This window comes from Phyllosticta citriasiana, assembly GCF_038021145.1.
Source record: "Phyllosticta citriasiana strain CBS 120426 chromosome Unknown IWZ02scaffold_9, whole genome shotgun sequence".
Lineage (NCBI taxonomy): Eukaryota > Fungi > Ascomycota > Dothideomycetes > Botryosphaeriales > Phyllostictaceae > Phyllosticta > Phyllosticta citriasiana.
In genome coordinates, this window is record NW_027117286.1 from 1,109,747 (window position 1) to 1,129,215 (window position 19,469).

Below are 19,469 nucleotides of genomic sequence, written 5' to 3' on the forward strand. Positions count from 1 at the left end.
CATGCCCGCCTCCCGCAATCAGCCAACAAAACCCAAATCCGTCCAGCGCCCTTTATTTGCCGTCCGTTTCGCCTAGACGCCGGCCTAGACATCGGGGCAGTCGATGCTTGGTATGCTGTTTGATGCTCTTGTGCAAGAGGGGCCGTTGGAATTGAGCCATGGCGGTTTACATGGTGACGAACTCACCTTAGAATTCGTCGATTTCAATGAAGGATGTACCGCAAAAGAACAAGAGTAGTTCTCCAGTCATCCAGAAGACGACAAAGCAATGTGCTGCAAGCATACCATACGGTACATTCCGACTTCTTTGCACCAATTGAACTGAGCATCACGAAAAAGAAAAACATTTGTACTGCATTACCACTTCCACAATGTCACGCCTTCCCAATTCGTCTCTTAAGTTCCATCTCCGCAATAACCTTAACACCAAGCTTTCCTTGGCAGCGTACAAGTCCCACATCTCCTCCACCCTTCCCAGAACCCGATGTCTTCTCACCACCCTCATTCCAAAGCTGCTGCGGTGCAGATGCATGCTTGCACTGCAAGACAGACCCGCCTGCTGTGCCTGGCTGGGCAGCAATCCCAACTCGGCTGTTTGATGCACCAATCCCCGCTGGCTACCGGACTTGCCGGCGAAGACGCGGACTTGTTTGGCGGATGCGTCGGCTTTGGAGGTAAGGCAAGCGGGCTGGTATCTCAATGTACTTCCAGAAAACACAGATGGCATGATACGCAACGACGACCTGCTTTGATGCCTCCTGGGCAGAACAGACTTACCACTCAAGACATGGGCCAAATTTTGGGAGACACCAGCAGCTCTCTGCAGTTCAAAAGATGTTCAAACTGATTCCCCTGCATTCACTTGTCGAACGTCGCTATCTCGAAATTCGACAGGGCAAAAGCAATGCCCGACTCAAATGAACACTGTGTCGCTTCTTCTGTGTCGCTTCTTCTGTGTCGCTTCTTCTGTGTCGCTTCTTCTGTGACGCGCCAGCGAAAAATGCGACCAATCCCAACACCGAGTCTCTCCTTCCCAGTCGCCGTCTTCGTTCAGTGCCAGCGTTAATGCCTCTCTATCAATCCAGGGATCCTATATCGGTGCGACCAGCTCCCATCATTGTGTTCCAGAGGGTGAAGACTCTCAGTGACGTGACGCCAAGGGGGCCCTGGGGCGCGCTTGCTTTGAGCATGAGCTCTGCCTCAATTGCCTAGTCCATGATCCCGTGTGTTCGCAGTTCCGTCCCCACGATGCTGCTAACGCCTGCCGTACGGGTTGCCCTGACGATGACCTCCGCGTTGACCGCCCTGTCCATGGCCGCCGCCTCTGCCTCCTCCACGGTATCCTCCACCTACACCGCCGCCCCCATTGCTGTAGCCGTCATCGCGGCCGGGTCTGTAGTTGTCGTCACCACGATTGCCGCCGCCAGGCGTGTAACGGTCATCTCGTCTTCCGCCGCCGTATCCACCACCACCACCCCCTCCGCCTCCATATCCTCCGCCTCCAGATCTGTTAGATCCACCTCCGTATCCGCCACCGTACCCCCCGCCGTTTGGCGGTCCGCCACGTCCGGGCGGCGGAGGCATGAAGCCGTTCGCAGCCGCAACGTTGGGTGGAGGCGGGACCCAGCCATTGGCAGCCGCACGGTGCGGTGGGGGTGGTGGTGGGTGACCCATATTTGGGTTGAAGTTGGGGTTGATGAAGGCGGCGAAGGGGTTCTCAGGATTGAGCTGCCCGCCAGGGCCTCGTGAACCAGGGCCAGATGGAGGACCACCACGAGGTGCGTAGTTGATTTGGCCGCCGTTATGGTAGTTATCCCGACCAGGACCATTCGAGTAGCGGTTCTGATTGTGGGAAGAGTATCCGCGGTCGTCGTTGCGCAGGGGCACGCCGCCATGCGAGCGGCCCGAGTGCTCGGCACGACTTGCGATTGTTTGGACATCTGCCGAGTCGAGAGCTGGCGGAGGAAATTCCACTCCTCGCAGGAGCATCGATTTGTGTACGTTGGATGACTTAGGCATTTCGTAGTGTACACTGTAGCGACTTGTTAGCGACTGTCAAAATACAAAGTGTGCTTACTCACCTGATCGATTTGTCCTCGTCCAAATCCGGCATGCCCTTGGTCTCTAGTGGAAAAACCAAGGCGCTCTCGGGAAGATAGTCTTCGTTCTTTTCAACTTTGCCTGAAAGTCCCTGGCTGACCAGAGGGTCGAGCTTGTGCTTTGTTTGGTCCTGCTTTTTCGAGTAAAAAACCTTGGCGACTTCCTCGTAAAGCGGATGACTTGTGGAGAAAAGGAGCACATCCTTGCCGAACTCATTGCGAGCGTGCTCCTCCGCTGTCAGCAAGGGATACTTTGTTCCCATGGCCTTCAAAAGACGCTCCTCGTCAATGAAGGGAAGGAGCGCAACACCCTTCCATGCCACCTTTTGCCCATTGAGGTCTACAACAAAGTCTTCTGGATAAAAGTCGACAATGTCGCTATCTTCATCAGTCATTAAGGGTCGGAACACCTCGGGAATGGCATGGTTGGACGCGGCAGGCAAGACACCCATCAGTTGCTCGTAAGGCTTGAATGGCTTGCCCTTGTCAAACTTGATTTCCATGTCACCAATGTCGACAAAGTCGGCGGCAAATGGTGCATAATGGTGGGGATAATACCAAGTCCACGACGCGCAGCCCTGAAAGTAGTAAAGAAGCACCCAGGCAAGACCCTCAGTGTAGTCTCTTGCAACCTTGTGTCTGAACTCGTGGTCCGAGGGGTCAACGTGAAACTTTTGCTCATAGTACCGGTCCGCATAACCATCTTCCCACAAGCGGACAGTGTCCTCAGGAGGCTCGTCGGCTGTGAGTGTGGCGGGAGTTTCCTGGCCTGGAGTCTCGGCACCTTCAACCTCTTGCGTCTCGGCTTTTCTTTTTCCAAGCGGCGAGGTTGTCGAGTCGCCACCTGGAATAGCGGATGTGGATTCAACATCCATTGCTCCATTGGAGCTTTCCGGCGCTTGTCCGGGAGGCTTTTTCAAGCTCTCCTTTAACATGGCAGCCGCGCTCTTGTTTGCTTGGTTGGCAGTGGCCTGGTTCGCCTGGAACATGGCCTTTCTGTTCACGAAATTCTCGTGAGTCATCGATCTAGCCTCTTTTGACTGGAGTTCTCCTGGTGTGAATAGAGGCACGTTGTTGATAAAATCTTCAGCCGTCTCCTTTTTCCTTCCGCCCTTGCCGGCCGAAGGTGGATTGGGACCGTTTCCAAAGCCCTCGTTGGATACCCTTGGGCGCTTGCGCCCGCCAGCTTCCATACGTGCTCTGATTGCATCTTCCCTTTCTTTCCTACGTTGGAAGTTTCTTTCCCTCTTGTCTTCTGATACCTTGCGTCGCTTGAAGATAGCATCTTCCTGCTTTGCAAGACCTTGGAGGATGATCTGTGCCTTTTTCAAGTCCACGTGGCCATCCTTGGTAACATAACCACCCATGGCGGGCAAGCAATCCCGCCAAATGGCGATAAGGGTATCGATTCCGCCCTCTCTGATCTCAAGACTGGGAAGATGAGGCAGGAAGTCATTGCCGACGAAGAAACACATAAAGACCCAGTCGTCGAGAGCCCGCTCAAGGTCAAATGGAAACCCTTGATTCCGTACATTCAGCTCAGCGGCCAAATACTCACGGAGGATCGACACGTGCAGCCAAATAAAAGGCTTTTCCGCTACTGGTGCTTGCTTGATGTCGTGCTCATCTTGCTTCACCTTGATTTCGCCTTTGCACTGATCTGCGTAGTGACCAGTCTGGCCGCAAATTTTGCAGGTTCTTGCCTTGGAATCCTGGAAAAAGACGTCCTCTCGAAGAATACGGAAATGCGGCTCGTGAGTCGCCAAACCCAGCATGATCAAGTCGGCGTCCAATCCATACATGACGTGGCGCGTATTGGGGTCATGGCCCTGAGAGCGTCTCTGCGAGCGGACAAACTCCATAATCTTGTGCTCACCTTCTCCAGGAACGGTAGCGTCGGAGATGATGACTTTCAGCTGCTAGGTGTCAGCATTTGACGAGGTGTTCGTGCGATCTGGACGTACCATTTCCCAAGCAGGGTCGGTATTCAACTTGTAGGCACACCAATAACGCAGACTTTTGGCGAGGATGTCCATGAATGGCGTTCCCGGCGTAATCGAGTTGCTGTCCCACGTCTTCTTGACAATCTCCTCGTGGACACCTTCTTCTCCGCTCGTCTCTCGTTTTGACTTGAGCATCTTCATGAATTCCGCCTGGTCTTCGTCTTTTTGCTTGGCGTCTTGAGCGGCACGGAAACGACGTGAGCGCTGCTGATTCATTTTGGCGCGCGGGGCAACACCATCTGCAAATGTCAGCACGTTTGTTGAACAGAGACAACGACCGAAGAAACAGTCGCAATCCCTTGTGACATGTTTTCTGTGCGGCTAGTGGTAATCCCCAAAGAGTAAAACTCCTCGAAGATTGCCATGGCGGGGGCATCTCGACATACCGACAGCAATCATCAAAATCTTCCTCGGCCGCACCATATTCACCACCCTTTCCGTGTATTTGAACACTTCCAACATCATTTCTTCCTCGGTCTCGGGCGCCGGCTTGTCTTCGGGATGAGAGCAAGGATGGACAATACCGTTCATGTCAAGGTATAGGTTGTCCATTTCTTCGCCGTTTGGATTTGGCTTTGTTGTATCAACGGGCATCTTGGAGCCATCGGCATACTCAAGTGGCTTCTCCTCGGCCACCGAAGAAACAATCTTGGGGTACTTTTGCGAGAGCCATCGGAACAGCGCCGGAACACCCATGGTTGCGGGAAAGAACGAGTCGCGCGCGTTGGCTCAAGTCGAGGGCGCGGAAGAGACTTCGGCGGCGAAACTGAAGGCGACGGGAGTGTTGAGCCGACGGACGGGACGCGGGCAGCGCCCAAGATTGATTTAGAAGCGATCGACGTGCTCAATGCGCATTCCGTGTAAGAATGCGACAGAGGTCGGCGGCGACAAGCGGGTGCAAAGTATCAACGTTGGTTGAACGTGCAAGATGGAACGCGGCGCGTCGCCGAGAGCAGCTGCAGGTGGTGCTCGGGCCAAGCGACGTGCCAAGAAAAGGGCCGGCCGGGGGCCCGCATCGCGAGAGGGCACGGTTCACCTGAGGTTTGGGACAACTAGACGCGTCGACTCCTCCATCTGCCACCACTGCACACTGAACACCTACCTCGCCTCCGATTACACGCCGCCGACTTATGATGCTCCTCCGCTAGATATCGCCCCCCGCGTCCGTCCAGACCAAAAAATGTTGCGCGCGCTCGAGGCGCAGGCGCCGCCAAAGCAAACAGCTACTGCTACCATCGACACACTATGCAGTCGTCTTGCAAGCGCCACGCTTCTCGAGGACCGACGAACTGCTGTGCTGGGCCTGCGGAGCTTCGCCAAGCAGTACCCAGCTTCTGTCGCGTCCGGTTCTCTGCGCAATCTCATTAGTGCCCTGACCAAGGATGCGGAGGATCTGGACACAATAAAGGTGTTGCTGGAGACGCTGTTGATGCTGTTCAACCCGGATGACAATAGTGTATGTAGCGGTAATCAATCGGACCATTATAGCCAATGGATTGCTGAATGACCCTGTGTGCTACAGCCTGAAGCTTCTGAAGACATTTCCTTGTGGCTGGCCGACGAGTTCACTCAAGTAAGCTTGGTGCTCCCCTTGGTTCAGCTTGTACTGAGCTCATGGTAGCGGCAAGACAACATTACCATACTACTCGACCTCCTCGAAAATCACGACTTTTACTCCCGCCGCTATGCTCTTAAGATTCTCAAAGATATTTCCAGGTTGAGACCAGAGAGGACCCAGGAATGCATACTATCCGCGCCGCTCGGAATCCCCAGACTTGTGGCAACACTGGATGATCCCAGAGAGCCAGTCAGAGAGGGTGAGATGGACGACCATGGTCCAAGGCCAGATGCTGACATACTGCAGTTGCCATTGACCTGCTGATTGACCTAACACAATCCTCCCCTGAGCTCCAAAAGATTGTGGCTTTCCAAAATGCTTTTGAGAAAATATTCAACCTGATCGAGGCCGACGGGTCCATTAGGCAAGGCGAAATCGTCGTCCAGGATTGCTTGACCCTAATTGCGAACCTCATCCAGTATAATGCGTCGAACCAGTTGGCCTTCAGGGAATCTGGTTGCATGCCGAAACTCGCGCAGCTTATAGAGAATGGCGTCCATACCCCACAGCCGAAAGGACCAGGCCCAGATGATGACGCTTGGGAAAGTCCTTCAAAGGAAAAGAATCTGTACGGCTTGCTCGTGGTTCTTCGAATGTTTGTCGTCAAGGGCAGCATAGGGACTCCGGCCAATCAAGATGCATACTACAAACATGGTCTTCTTCAGCAATGCCTTGACCTGGCCTTCGACGAATCTGCATCAGTGCCCATCAGGTCACAAGTCAGTATCTCTTGTATTCATTTGGACAAGTAGCTAAGCTAACATCTACAGGCTCTCTATGTTTGTGGTGATGTGATCCGAGGCAATGCGCGGCTGCAAGAAATTTTTGCGCAGACCCAGGTCACCATTGCAACAAGTCCACCAGAACAGGTCAATGGCGAAAAGCTTCATAATGGAGTCACCCAAGTCCATGTAATCGAAGCGCTCCTCCATCTCATCCTCGCCGCCTCATCTGCCCAACTGTTTGATGCGCGTTTTGCTGCCTGCGAATGCTTGAAGGCCTACTTTCACAACCATGATCAGACTGGACGGCACTTTTTGAATCACGCAATCAACGTGCACCTCGCCGGCGAAGATGATTCCGCCAATGTGGTGACGACCCTCATCCGTGGCCCGCACGGTTTCCAAACAGTCGACTCATACCGCCTCTGGTTTGCCTCTGTCATTGCTTTCCACCTCATTTTTGAAAATCCGGATGCCAAAAGCCTGCTCATGGGCGTTGTTGAAGGCGATGCGGAGAGCGGAGAAGAGGCAGTGACCTGTATTCAGGCCATGAGCAGCAACCTGATTGCTGGTCTCGCAAGTGGAGAAGACGAACGAATCACAATCGGCTACCTCCAGCTACTTTGTGGTTGGCTCTTCGAAGACCCAGATGCTGTCAACGACTTTTTGGGCGAAGGCAGCAGTATTCAATCGCTCGTCACCACAGCGGCTCGCACCACTACCGACAAACCTGTTGTGCGCGGCCTCTGCGCTGTACTACTTGGCATCATCTACGAGTTTTCGACCAAAGACTCCCCTATCCCAAGACGCGACCTGCAGCCTGTTCTCTTGAATCGACTAGGCCGAGAAAAATACTTGGATGCAATAACGCAACTTCGAACCCATCCGCTTGTTCGCGAGTTTGAGGTCCTGCCTCAGGGTGGCACGTCTCAATATGGCGGAACACTCCCGGATGTCTACTTCGACGCGACTTTTGTTGATTTCCTCAAAGACAACTTTAGCAGAATGTCGCGCGCCATTGATAGGGATCCAGGTATTGAAATCCATCAGAATCCTGATGGTGTGGATCGTGACCTGGTCGACTCACTGCGAGGCCAACTCGATGACAAGACCAAAGCGTTGCAAAATGCCGAATCGCAACTATTGGCGCTTGAGAGGCAGCTGAATGAAGAGCAAGCTGTCCACCGCAAAGACCATGAGACTTCTTCCACCGAGTTGACCAGAGTGAGACAAGCAAATGAAACGCTCCAAAAGAGCCACGAGGAGGCAATTTCCAAGTTGGAAGCGGAATGGAAAGAAAAGCTAGCCCAGTTGGAGGAACAGCAAAAGAGAGATACGGCTAGCCTGAATGTGCAACTTCAGCAGCGGCAAAGGGATGCCCAGGCTCAAGTAGCTAGGGCAAAGGAACAGCACGACCAAGAGCTCGTGCAGTTGAAGAGAGAAAGGCAGGCGCTCGATGAGCGTAGCAGGCATGCGGAGAGAGATTTAGACACAACGAAGAAGCTGGTGGCGGAGCTTCGGCAGAAGAATGAGCAGTCTGAAAAGGGAATCAAGGAGGCCAGGAACACTATAACCAGTCTCGAACAGAGGGCCAAGAAGGCCGAAGAAAACCTAGAAAAGACGACGAAGCAGCTAAAGGAAGTCGAGCTCAACTTCAGCCAGACGCGTGCTGATCTCTCCACGACCCAAGGCAACTTGACGAGTCTGGAAGAGACCCTCCGGCGCAAGACGGCACAAGTCGATGAGCTTTCCAAGAAAATTGAACAGGCAGAAAAGGAGAACGAGAAAGCGAGGAAGGAGAATGAAAAGGTGAAGGGAGAGGTCAAAGAGCTCAAGAACCAGCTCCAGAAGCACGAGGCCTTGGTCAAGGAGAAGGAGGAAGCTCTTGCAAAGGCAGAGGCCGAAGCTGAGGAGAAGGAAGAAGCCAGAGCGAGCGCACAGGGGGAGCTGGACGACATGTTGATGGTTCTGTCCGACTTGGAGGAAAAGAGGTCCAAAGACAAGGTCAGTAAATGTTTATCTTGTACGATGACCAAGTTGGATACTGATGGCTGCAACAGAAACGTCTCAAGGAACTTGGAGTGGAGGTCTCGGACGGCGAAGATGATGAGGATGAGGATGACGAGGACGAGGATGAAGACGAAGGAGACGGTGATGTCGAGTAGAGGGTCACGAACTAGCTTGTACAATTCTTTGAATCAACAATGCCGCCAAAAGATGATTTTGGTTCCTTGCATACAAAATTTGTGCCTTGCGGCCTGAAGGTTCTCCGCCGCGGCGGTCTGACTCACGGCCGTGTCACCTCCGAAATTTGGAGCTGCCCGCCATCCCACCTGCATCACCACTCAACGCACATACCCCGCCGCACGCCCTCAATTTCTCTCCATCCTACGGCAAGCAGAGGACCTGGGTCTGCCCGCACACCGCGACCATGTCCATCTCCTTTCCCAAGGAAGAGGAGCGCGTCCTCGCCCTATGGAAAGAAATCGATGCATTTCAGCGCCAAGTCGAGCTCTCCAAGGGCAAGCCGCCCTACACTTTTTACGATGGTCCACCCTTCGCAACCGGCCTGCCTCATTACGGCCACTTGCTCGCATCGACCATCAAGGACATTATCCCGCGGTACTGGTCCATGAAGGGAAGATATGTTGAGAGGCGGTTTGGCTGGGACACTCACGGCGTGCCGATCGAGCACGAAATTGACAAGAAGCTGGGAATGAGTGGCCGCGATGCTGTCATGAACATTGGTCTTGAGAAATATAACGAGGAGTGCAGAGCCATTGTTATGAGGTTTGCGGCAGAATGGAGGCAGACCATTGACAGGCTAGGTCGCTGGATCGATTTTGACAACGACTACAAGGTTCGTTCTTGGCGCGATGCGCATGAGATGGCTACACTGGCTGACGGAGGACGCGCAGACTATGAATCCTCAGTTCATGGAGTCTGAGTGGTGGGTGTTCAAGCAGCTCTTCGACAAGGACGCTATCTACCGCGGCTTCAAGGTCATGCCGTACTCGACTGCCCTCAACACGCCTCTTAGCAACTTTGAGGCGCAACAAAATTACAAGGACGTGCAGGACCCGGCCATTGTCATTTACTTCCCTCTCGTCGAGGACCCCAACACTGGATTCTTGGCCTGGACGACCACGCCTTGGACACTCCCTTCACACATGGCCCTTTCGGCCAACCCGAACTTTGAGTACGTCAAGATCCACGATGAGGCATCGGGTCGCAACTACATTCTCCTCGAGAATCTTTTGCGCACTTTGTACAAGGACCCCAAGAAGGCCAAGTACAAGGTTGTGGAGAAGCTCAAGGGAACGGACATGCTTGGCTGGAAGTACGAGCCGCCGTTTGACTACTTCAAGGGGGATTTCAAGGACACGGCTTTCAAGCTGCTGAACGCCGACTACGTTACGGCAGACAGCGGTACCGGTATCGTCCACAATGCTCCGTCCTTCGGTGAGGACGACTACAGCGTCTGTTTCAAGGCTGGTGTCTTCAGTGAAAAGAAGCCTGCACCAAACCCGGTCGATGAAACCGGCAAATTCCTGCCCGAGGTCCGTGACTTTGCTGGCATGCACGTCAAGGAGGCCGACAAGGCCATCATCAAGCTCTTGAAGGCCAATGGTCGTGTAGTCGTGGACAGCCAGATAACTCACAGTTACCCCTTCTGCTGGAGATCTGACACCCCTCTCATCTACCGCGCTGTGCCTTCATGGTTCGTCCGCATTCCTGAGATTATCCCCCAGATGCTCGAAGGCATCGACAAGTCTCACTGGGTGCCCTCGTTCGTTAAGGAGAAGCGCTTTGCGAGCTGGATCTCCAATGCGCGTGACTGGGCTGTTTCCAGAAACCGTTACTGGGGTACGCCCATTCCGCTGTGGGTCAGCGAGGATTTCCAGGAGGTTGTCTGCGTTGGCAGCGTTCAGGAGCTAAAGGAGCTGAGCGGCTACGAGGGTGAGTTGACTGACCTTCATCGCCACAAGATCGACCACATCACGATTCCAAGCAAGCAAGGCAAGGGTGACTTGAGGAGAATCGAGGAGGTCTTTGACTGCTGGTTCGAGTCTGGAAGCATGCCTTATTCTTCTCAGCACTACCCGTTCGAGAACAAGGACAAATTTGAGTCCTCCTTCCCTGGTGACTTTATTGCCGAGGGTCTTGACCAGACCAGAGGATGGTTCTACACCATGACCGTCCTTGGCGTTCATCTCTTTGGAAAGCTGCCTTTCAAGAACTGTGTCGTCAACGGTATTGTCCTGGCCGAGGATGGAAAGAAGATGTCCAAGCGTCTGAAAAACTATCCCGATCCCTCCAAGATCATGAACGAGTATGGATCTGACGCTCTTCGTCTGTACCTCATCAACTCGCCTGTCGTCCGCGCTGAACCTCTGAGGTTCAAGGAATCCGGCGTCAGGGAGATCGTCTCCAAGGTGCTGCTTCCTCTCTGGAACAGCTACAACTTCTTTGAACAGCAGGTTGCGCTGCTCAAGAAGGTCGCTGGCGTCGACTTCAAGTTTGACCCTTCTATTCAAGAACAGAACACCAACGTCATGGACCGCTGGATCATGGCCAGCTGCCAGAGCTTGCTCAAGTTCGTCAACCAAGAGATGGCCGGCTACAGGCTTTACACCGTCGTGCCTAGATTACTTGGTCTCATTGAAAACACCACAAACTGGTACATCAAGCTCAACCGCCGCCGCCTCAAGGGTGAGTACGGCATTGACGATACCAAGCATGCTCTCAACACTCTGTTCGACGTCATTTTCACCCTCATCCGCGGCCTCGCCCCTTTCACTCCCTTCATCACCGACAACATTTACCAGCGTCTTCTTCCCCTCCTGCCGGAGAACCTCCGCGCCGAGGACTCCCGGTCTATTCATTTCCTGGCCTTCCCTGAGGTCCGCGAGGAGCTCTTTGACGAGGTTGTTGAGCGCCGGGTGGCTCGCATGCAGGCCGTCATCGACCTGAGCCGTGTGTCTCGTGAGCGCAAGAACATTGGTCTGAAGACTCCCCTCAAGACCCTGGTCATTATTCACCCCGACCAGCAGTATCTCGATGACGTCAAGTCGCTTGAGAGCTACATTTGCGAGGAGATGAACGTACGTGACCTTGTACTCTCTGCCGATGAGGACAAGTACAATGTTCAATACAGCGTCTCTGCTGATTGGGCGGTCTTGGGCAAGAAGCTCAAGAAGGATGCGGTCAAGGTGAAGAAAGCTCTGCCAAGTCTTTCCACCGAGGACGTCAAGGCTTACCTCAAGAATGGTGCCACTACCGTCGATGGCATTGAGCTGGGCCCCGAGGACCTGCTCGTCAAGCGTGGCCTCAAGGAGAGCGCGGCCAGCAAGACCCAAGAGGTCAACACTGACAACGATGTTCTCATCATTCTGGACTGCGAGTCTTACCCTGAGCTTGCTCAAGAGGGTCTTGCGCGTGAAATCATCAACCGCGTCCAGCGCCTGCGCAAGAAGGCTGGTCTTGTGCCCACCGACGATGTCGGCATGCAGTACCGCGTGTTGAGTGACCCGGAGAGCACAGGTATTGAGAAGGTGTTTGAGAGCCACACCAGCATGATGGTCAAGGCGCTGCGGAGACCACTGGACAAGCACGAGGTTACCGAGCTGGAGGGCAAGGCGCCAGAGAATGCCAAGGATGCGGTCATTGCGGAGGAAGAGCAGGAGGTTCAGAAGGCCACGTTCATGTTGAGGCTTGTCAAGCTGTAGAGGCTGGAAAGAAGAAGAAGAAGAAGAAAGCAAGAGATGGCATGATATGGTCTATAGACTTGAAATGAAAACAGTCATGGCATGATACAAAATCACCTTGTTCGCGGACCATTTCATCGGAAACATTGTCGTTGATCATTTCTTCTTCGCCGCCACCTAAAGGGTATCAGTAATCTACCACTGCATGCTCGGAGAAGGCTTACTAAGTAGCAGTCTTTAAGCCTCAAAAACTCCTTCAGACACATGTCCTTGTGCACGTTCTTGTAGTCGGCGAGGATGCATTTGCCATATGCGGCGCTCTGTAGGGAGAAACTTAGAGCGGGACTAACGTAACGCCAATCTGTGATTGCTCACCTCTGCCGAGCATTGCGCTGCAGCTGCTGCAAACTTTTGGATGGGCCGCGTTCTACCCGGCATGACTGGTGATGATTGGGATTTGGGAGACCACCTGGCAGCTGAGGTTGGTTGATGTCGTCACGGGAGGCGTGGCGTTGGTTGGCTCAAACGCAGCAAACATGCCAAGGAAGGCGCTAACCATGGTTCCCAGCCACATATTCCTTTCGGTGAGCTGAGCTCCTTTGCCGAGTCGCGTCTTCCGCCAGCCGCTCTCGAGCTCTTTGTTGATGCTGCACGCCCACTTACCCCTCGCTGCCCTCGATCCACGTTCGATTAATTCTTCCATTTTGATTCTTTTTAGCTCCAAGTTTTTGCTACATTTGAGCCGGCGCATTGGAGTAATGACTTTTATTTCATGAGCGACGACCTGGCGCACTGCAACGACCCACATAACGCGCGTGCTCGAATGGTGCTGCCGCCGACGCAGCGTGCCAAAGTCTCATTAACCGGTACTCGCACGAAAACGACGGCCTTTCTCGAATGCCAGCTTCCATCGCAGAAGAGCTGCCTCACCTCTCCAACCAGGGTATGCGCGCCTTCCCTCGCCGATGCTCTGTTTCCCATCAACATGTAGTTGAGCTGACATCGCACCATCGCAGATGTCGAGATTCTCTATACCATCGTCACTACCGCCGAGAAGCTCCCCGGTCCACCGTACCGCGCCCTCTTCGCCGCATACGACAAAGTCCTCGCCGAGCGTGGCATCAACCCCAACCATGACCGCGTCTACTTCCGCTTCCTGCTGCGCATGCGCGGTGCGAGCCCGCAGAAGCAACCGCCGTTTCCGACTCGTCCGCACAATGAAATCCAGACTGGCAGCGCTATCAGCCACGACGACCCTACCAGCACGGAGACGCTCTACGGACGCTTCACGGCTTTGCTTGGGGACATGGGAATCCAACTCGAGGTCGACGAGCAGGGTGAGGGCGTCGAGGAGGTCCCGAGGCGACTTGATGAATACGATCTCGATGAATTGGGAGGAGAGGTGGAGCAAGAGGAGGAAGCTGCAGCGCCTTATGCCCAGGCTATGCACACGCCCAGGTCCCGGCGGGCGAGTTTCAACGATTCCAACTATGACAGAACAAGGGACTTGGGCCCATGGGATTATGAGGATGGGGATGCTCTTGCGTCTGGACGTGAAAATCAGGGACTCAGTGCTCCGCCGAGGAGACCCAGCTCGTCGAGTCAAATGTTGGATCCCAGCACTTGGCGGCGTGGAAGGGCGAGGTCGAGTTCACGGGAGCCAAGAGCAGAATTGCATTCGGCCTTGCCGTATCGAGGACGATTGAGCTCGCGGGGACCCTCGGAAGTACGCAACACGAGAAGAAGAGGCAGGTCTGTCTCCAGTCAAGGCAGCATCCGGATTACCAGGACCGAGGAAATTCAGAGACAACAGCCCAACAGCTCATCTTTTGACGAGCTGGATGATTTTGACAGCCCTCGAACAAGAAGATCCTCCATTGGTGGTCCGAGACCAGAGTCGCCTCATTATGTTCCGCCCGAGATGCTGTACAGACCCTCGCCTGCGCAGATGCTTGCTGACGCTGAAACATTCTTGTATGCACGGAAGCTCTTCATGGCTCGAAGGGCCATGCACGCATGGAGAGACAAGGCTATGGAGCAGCGCGATCTTCACATGCAGATGGACGAGGCAGCAGACCGTTTCAACAAGCGGAAGCTCATGGAGGCTGCGCTTGAGATGTTCAAACTGCAGCACAACGCCAAGCAACAGCAAAAGGAAACGGACCGCTTCTTTGAGCACCTCGAACGTCGTGCCGAGAAAGCTCGTAATCTTTTCGTCCTGACCAAGGCTTTCACGCACTGGGCCAATTCTGCTGCAGACGAGGTCATGCGCACACAAGTTGCGAGGCGACACATTCTAAGATTCAAGTATTTCAATGCCTGGCATGAGATTACGGCTGTTGAAGAGCTCAAGGTACGCAGACATGTCCTAGCAAAGTTCTTTGCGGTCTGGCGCCGGAGGTACGCGGCTTTGCAAGAAGAACACGACGTCGCCCTGGCCTTCCGTTCAGAAAACGTGATTCAACAGGCTTACAGCGCTTGTTTCTGGGAATTTTCTGGACGGAGAGCAACGAAGCGGTACGATGCCACGTTGAAGAGAAAGGCCTTTACCACTTTGATCGACCGCTTGTTGCAGGTCAAGGAGAAAGAGGCCGAGATCCAGGCCAAGAGAGAAACAGAATTGAAAAGAAAAGGTTTACAGATTCTTTCGAACAAGGTCATGTCTGTTCAGTGTCTTGGACCTGCAGCAGAGGATCTGCGCAACAAGAGGCTGCTCTTGCTCGGTCTCAACAGCATCAAAGTTCAAGCGAGGCTGAATCCCATCGAGAGAGACCTCACCCAGAGATTGCATGCTGGCCTTGCTCGAAGAGCTTTGACTACCCTGCGCGTCCGAGCAGAGCAGTCTCGTAGAGCTGCGCAGCTAAACCGACTCCTCGTTTTGCGCAACGCCTTTACTGCTTGGAATGACCAGCTTCGCTGTCAAGCCCTAGCGCAGCGTATCGACGACCGCGTCATCATTCAAGCACTGTACAAGTGGTCTCTTGCAACCCGCGGTTCCATACTCTCTCGCCTTCAGGATACAAAGTTGAAAAGGAGCATGTTCCGCAACTGGGCAAACAAGACTGGCGACAAATCGACCCGCTTGGCTGCGTCAGAGCGAATCTTGCGAGAGTCGGAAGAAATGAGGTTGAAGCGCAAGGTATTTGATGCTCTACGCGTCAAGCTGCAAGAACAGCGCCAACGCGAGGCACAAGCCCTCTCCACGTATGAGCCTCGCGTAGCATCTCGATGCTGGACTGCGCTTCATAAAAAACACCAGCAGGTTCAGGAACTAGAGACGTGGGGCACTGACGCTCAGTTTTACACGCTGACGACACATACGCTCAGGAAATGGCGGGAGAGCACGCATCAATCGCAACGCATGCGCAAGAGAGAGGCATACGCGACTGTCCGACGGCGCACCAAGCTTGGGATTGCAAGAAGAGCCTTCGAGATTTGGCGAGCTAAAGCGGCGCACGTCGAAATGGCTCAGAGGCAAGCACATGAGATGCGCGAGAATGCTGTCTTGGAAGTGGCCACTCACTGCCTGGAGTTTTGGCATGAAAAGGCGATTTCATTCAGAGAGCAGAACCAGGAAGCGGAACGCATCAGGCGCGTGAGGCTGCTGTCGGGCGCCTATGGTGCTCTAGCCAGCAAGTTGCAAAAAGTGTCCACTGACCAGGAGCGAGCTGTCGCCTTTTTAGACGCCCATGTTGCGGCTGAAGCGGTCGAGTGCTTGAAGAAGTTGAACTGGCGTTTATTCCAAGTACGGACGCAGCAAAGATCGGGCCAGGCGCTGGCAGAGAGGAATTTTGAGAGACACGTCAAGAGCATGATCAAGCACTGGGCAGCGCGGACTCGACAATCTCGAGAAGCGCGAGGCCTGCCATTAGCAGAATCAGTTGTCGACGAAGGAGAGCAGGAGATTCAGATCTTGCAGCGACGCACAACAGACGGTTCGACGGTTCCGAATGAAGAACAAAACAACAACGGCCGCAACGACGACTGGACCGCCTTTGATCCTTCGGCCCTAGACCTTGGAGATGTCAAGCTCAACCTCAATTTCAACACTGCTCCCACCCTCGCGGCCTCTCGACCTCTCTTCTCCCGAAACTCGTCTCCAACTCGGACCGTCCACCATGAACCCCCTGCCGAGCTCGACCAGGAAACTCCAAATCCCTTTGCTCTCACTATCAACCCAGGCGGCGCTCCAAATCCAAATATCCTCACTTCGACGCCAGCTCCTCTTCCTGGCTACCTTCGCACGCCATCCAAACGCAGCACCATTCGCGCTCGCCGCATAGCTGCTCTTTCATCAACCGTTCCCACCAACACAAACACAAACAGCAACAACACAAACACAAACACGGCAACGATCACCGCCCCCACGGCGCTCTCCTCGTCGACCCGCACCTTTGTTCTCCCAGGCGCTGGGCTGGCACAATCACATACGGGCTCTACGACCCCTGCAGCCGCGCCCTCGCTGCCACATCAATTCGCACGCTCAACAGCTCTTTTTCCCCAAGACTCTATCGCCGGGCCTTCAGTCGCGGCACCAGGAACCGCGCCGCCGCTTGGTCGCGCAACAGGACCGGCACCTCCGTACGGCGCAACGCCAGGGGGCTTCCCAGCCTCTACTTCAGGCGCGCGTCTCAAGACGGCCATCACGCCTTTTGCGCGCAAGCTGACGCAGGGCGGATACCCCACCGGCGGTGCATCGGCCTCGCGTGGTGTTGTGGGTAGGCGACGCTTTGGCGGTGGCAATGGCAGCGTTGCTGGCAGTGGATGGGGCGGCTTTGAGGACATTGCGGAGGATGATCATGCTGCTGCTGCTGGTGGCAGTGGGGAGGAGGGCAAGGGAAAGGAGGCAGAAAGAGGATTTTGAGCGGCGTTTGGAAATGCTTTGGTATATGTTTTGCCTTTTCCACATCTTTGTCTGGGTGCGTAGGTGGATCGTCTGCCTTGTTTGTTGTGTTTGGATCATGTTTACCTCGAGATACCCGGTCGTTTTCTTGTTTTGCATTGGTGGTTGCCGTGCAGGCTTGTGGTGATGGTATCTATGGAGCATTCATTCACTTCCATGGTTGCGTGCAAGGGTCTATCGTCTGCTTTCACGCTTTCTTTTCGATGCACATCGCGCCGCCGCCGCTTTAGCACGGCAAACTTCCAGGGGCTTCCACTCAAGTTCAAGGCTGAATTTCATTCAACAGCATCAAAGGAAGAGAACCATGCCAAAACCACTGGACTCCACACCACAGCACCAACGCCAAAGCACACCAACGAGACGCCTCTCCTATCCGATCCAATCCAATCCACTCACCCTACACTACCTCAATATGCTCAGCCTCCACGCCCGCCTTCGCCTTCGCGCTATCCACCTTCCTTACATGCGGCACAGCGCCCGGCCCATCAAACAGCTCAGCAATCTCCTCCAGACTGTGGCCCTTTGTCTCTGGGAACAGGGCCCACGTGACGGCCAGGAAGACGGCGAGCAGGCAGCAGTAGACGATGTAGTAGCGCCAGCCGATGTTGTCCATGCCGATGGGGTTGACGAAGGCGACGATGATGAGCGACCCGTAGATGCTGAGGAGCTCGCACGTGATGCCCTTTGAGCGCAGGCTGTAGGGGAAGAGCTCGGTGGGGTAGGACCTGGGGTCGTTGGGTCAGCACAACGAACGTGTTCGGGGAAGAAGGCTATTTGTGGGGCGGCAGGAGACTCACATCAGCAGTGGCGTGTACGCAATGTCGTAGTGGAAGTAGAAGATGAAGAGGCACACGACGACGACGATGCCGGCCGGCTTGTTGCCCGTCTCGACGTTGACGGCGCTGCACGCTGTCCACACGATGTACGAAACGAGCATCCCGATGCCGGACCAGATGAACAGCGGGCGGCGACCCAGACGATCGACGAGAAAGGCGGCCGAAAGCGCGGCGATGAAGTTGAAGATCTGCGAGTGGTTAGGGGTATGGATGCGGACATGATGGAACAGACGTATGACTTACCTGCAGCAGGCCATTGATCAGAGTTTGATCGAACGAGTTGGTAATGCCAATTGTGTCGAGGACGAGCGTCAGGTAGTAGCTGACGACGCCAATGCCGTTCCACTGGGCAAAGCAACCCAGGCAGACGGCAATCAGGAGCCTCTTCCTGTTGCCCGGCGTCGCTACCAGCGTGGCCCAGCCCGTCGAGCTGGACGCCTGCTCAAGCCGGATGGTGTTGACAATCTCCGACACTTCGGTTTCGACCAGCGGACTGTGGTCGTCGCCGCCGGCGTGGTACTTGGACAGCAAGTACCGTGCCTCCTCTGTCCTCTCTTTGGCAATCAGCCATCGCGGAGACTCGGGCAGCCACCAGATGAAAATGAGTTGTAGGCATGGGTATCCGGCTTGCAGGATTGTGGGGATGCGCCAGCTCCATGAATTGCTGAACTCTTCAGTGCCAAAGGTGGTCCAGCTTGCCAGTATTGCGCCAAGGTAGTACATTGTCCAGAAGGCACTCGTGTATTTTCCCCTGTGCGTCGGATATGCGAGCTCAGCAATCAAGAGTGGGGCAGGCTGGACAGCAAGCATGCCCGCTGCGCCGACGACGAGGCGAGAAACGATGAATTGGGCGAGGGTCGTGCTAGTGGCCTGGATGATGGTGGCGATGATGACGCCGAACAGACCACAGACCAGGACGACTTTGCGGCCGAAGCGGTCAGAGAGCATGCCGACCATGGGCAGTATTACGACGGAGCCGATGGACTGGGCAGCATTGACTGTTCCGAGCAGTGCTCCCTGAGGGTTGCCAAAGTAGTCTTTCCATTGTTGGAGAGATTGGAGGCCGTTCATCAACGAGCCTGTAGACAGACTCAAGTCAGTTCAAGGTATCGGAAGCATTCGGTCAACGTACCATCGTATCCTGCCACTGCCGAGGAAAGAAGAGGAACCAGCAGGATCAAGTTGAGCTGCAAAAGATGGGGGATCTGGAACCAATACTTGTCCGTCTGGGGCAGCACTTCCGCAAGGGTTGCGCCGACAATCTCTTCAGCCTTCATGTTGACAGTGCAAGCCCGCAGTGTCCCAACCCAAAGCGCAATGCTCAAGTGTTTGGTAGATATTTTGTCTCCCTCATAGGGCGTCCATCGGACAAATAAGCCACTGTACCACGCCGTGACGACCCCTCAAATCGTCATTCCACCTCATTGGCAACCGGGATCCAAAACCGCAGCAGCGGCGTGACCATAGAGCATTCAGGTATTTTCCAAGGCCCAGCACCTCCAGTGTGTAACCTGACTGGCAGGCTGATCATGCCATCATGCCAAGGTTGGCGCCCAGTCCGGGGACATGACGCTGCTTGG

General features: G+C 54.6%; 6 protein-coding genes across 6 annotated transcripts; 3 read left to right on the top strand and 3 right to left on the bottom strand.

Moving 5' to 3' along the window:
* Nucleotides 1-1,160: 1,160 nt before the first annotated feature.
* Nucleotides 1,161-5,023, bottom strand: IWZ02DRAFT_315471 (exoribonuclease 2). The gene is made up of 4 exons (XM_066764124.1): nt 4,489-5,023; nt 4,064-4,341; nt 2,082-4,015; nt 1,161-2,032 (listed from the first exon to the last, which is right to left on the bottom strand). The coding sequence occupies exons 1-4, from the start codon at nt 4,796-4,798 to the stop codon at nt 1,255-1,257; spliced, it is 3,300 nt and encodes a 1,099-aa protein (XP_066621312.1). The 5' UTR covers nt 4,799-5,023; the 3' UTR covers nt 1,161-1,254.
* Nucleotides 5,024-5,147: 124 nt separating this feature from the next.
* IWZ02DRAFT_456308 (p115 like vesicle tethering protein) lies at nt 5,148-8,698 on the top strand. Its single transcript, XM_066767848.1, has 6 exons — nt 5,148-5,558; nt 5,625-5,675; nt 5,724-5,919; nt 5,967-6,439; nt 6,491-8,446; nt 8,503-8,698. The coding sequence occupies exons 1-6, from the start codon at nt 5,283-5,285 to the stop codon at nt 8,605-8,607; spliced, it is 3,057 nt and encodes a 1,018-aa protein (XP_066621313.1). The 5' UTR covers nt 5,148-5,282; the 3' UTR covers nt 8,608-8,698.
* A 74-nt stretch (nt 8,699-8,772) lies between these two features.
* IWZ02DRAFT_422683 (tRNA synthetases class I-domain-containing protein) lies at nt 8,773-12,264 on the top strand. Its single transcript, XM_066765861.1, has 2 exons — nt 8,773-9,302; nt 9,361-12,264. Exons 1-2 carry the CDS (start codon nt 8,874-8,876, stop codon nt 12,169-12,171), a joined length of 3,240 nt encoding a protein of 1,079 aa, XP_066621314.1. The 5' UTR covers nt 8,773-8,873; the 3' UTR covers nt 12,172-12,264.
* Nucleotides 12,265-12,677, bottom strand: IWZ02DRAFT_456312 (uncharacterized protein). Its single transcript, XM_066767849.1, has 3 exons — nt 12,526-12,677; nt 12,375-12,470; nt 12,265-12,327 (listed from the first exon to the last, which is right to left on the bottom strand). Exons 1-3 carry the CDS (start codon nt 12,586-12,588, stop codon nt 12,307-12,309), a joined length of 180 nt encoding a protein of 59 aa, XP_066621315.1. The 5' UTR covers nt 12,589-12,677; the 3' UTR covers nt 12,265-12,306.
* Nucleotides 12,678-12,795: 118 nt separating this feature from the next.
* IWZ02DRAFT_315521 (Sfi1 spindle body protein-domain-containing protein) lies at nt 12,796-17,097 on the top strand. Its single transcript, XM_066764126.1, has 2 exons — nt 12,796-13,093; nt 13,167-17,097. The coding sequence occupies exons 1-2, from the start codon at nt 13,048-13,050 to the stop codon at nt 17,012-17,014; spliced, it is 3,894 nt and encodes a 1,297-aa protein (XP_066621316.1). The 5' UTR covers nt 12,796-13,047; the 3' UTR covers nt 17,015-17,097.
* Nucleotides 17,098-17,232: 135 nt separating this feature from the next.
* Nucleotides 17,233-19,292, bottom strand: IWZ02DRAFT_315539 (general substrate transporter). The gene is made up of 4 exons (XM_066764127.1): nt 19,022-19,292; nt 18,133-18,968; nt 17,851-18,077; nt 17,233-17,778 (listed from the first exon to the last, which is right to left on the bottom strand). Exons 1-4 carry the CDS (start codon nt 19,164-19,166, stop codon nt 17,451-17,453), a joined length of 1,536 nt encoding a protein of 511 aa, XP_066621317.1. The 5' UTR covers nt 19,167-19,292; the 3' UTR covers nt 17,233-17,450.
* Nucleotides 19,293-19,469: the final 177 nt, after the last annotated feature.

Bases quoted from the DNA above. Each gene is read 5' to 3' on its own strand.
- IWZ02DRAFT_315471 (XM_066764124.1), bottom strand. From the start codon at position 4,798: ATGGGTGTTCCGGCGCTGTTCCGATGGCTCTCGCAAAAGTACCCCAAG. The intron at 4,342-4,488 runs GTATGTCGAGAT...TGACATTTGCAG, and splicing joins GATTTTGATGATTGCTGTCG to ATGGTGTTGCCCCGCGCGCC. The intron at 2,033-2,081 runs GTGAGTAAGCAC...AAGTCGCTACAG, and splicing joins GACGAGGACAAATCGATCAG to TGTACACTACGAAATGCCTA.
- IWZ02DRAFT_456308 (XM_066767848.1), top strand. From the start codon at position 5,283: ATGTTGCGCGCGCTCGAGGCGCAGGCGCCGCCAAAGCAAACAGCTACT. The intron at 5,676-5,723 runs GTAAGCTTGGTG...AGCTCATGGTAG, and splicing joins TGGCCGACGAGTTCACTCAA to CGGCAAGACAACATTACCAT. The intron at 5,920-5,966 runs GTGAGATGGACG...GACATACTGCAG, and splicing joins CAGAGAGCCAGTCAGAGAGG to TTGCCATTGACCTGCTGATT.
- IWZ02DRAFT_422683 (XM_066765861.1), top strand. From the start codon at position 8,874: ATGTCCATCTCCTTTCCCAAGGAAGAGGAGCGCGTCCTCGCCCTATGG. The intron at 9,303-9,360 runs GTTCGTTCTTGG...GAGGACGCGCAG, and splicing joins ATTTTGACAACGACTACAAG to ACTATGAATCCTCAGTTCAT.
- IWZ02DRAFT_456312 (XM_066767849.1), bottom strand. From the start codon at position 12,588: ATGCCGGGTAGAACGCGGCCCATCCAAAAGTTTGCAGCAGCTGCAGCG. The intron at 12,471-12,525 runs GTGAGCAATCAC...TTCTCCCTACAG, and splicing joins CAGCGCAATGCTCGGCAGAG to AGCGCCGCATATGGCAAATG. The intron at 12,328-12,374 runs GTAAGCCTTCTC...GATACCCTTTAG, and splicing joins GGCTTAAAGACTGCTACTTA to GTGGCGGCGAAGAAGAAATG.
- IWZ02DRAFT_315521 (XM_066764126.1), top strand. From the start codon at position 13,048: ATGCCAGCTTCCATCGCAGAAGAGCTGCCTCACCTCTCCAACCAGG. The intron at 13,094-13,166 runs GTATGCGCGCCT...GCACCATCGCAG, and splicing joins GCCTCACCTCTCCAACCAGG to ATGTCGAGATTCTCTATACC.
- IWZ02DRAFT_315539 (XM_066764127.1), bottom strand. From the start codon at position 19,166: ATGAAGGCTGAAGAGATTGTCGGCGCAACCCTTGCGGAAGTGCTGCCC. The intron at 18,969-19,021 runs GTACGTTGACCG...GTCTGTCTACAG, and splicing joins GGCAGTGGCAGGATACGATG to GCTCGTTGATGAACGGCCTC. The intron at 18,078-18,132 runs GTAAGTCATACG...AACCACTCGCAG, and splicing joins TGATCAATGGCCTGCTGCAG to ATCTTCAACTTCATCGCCGC.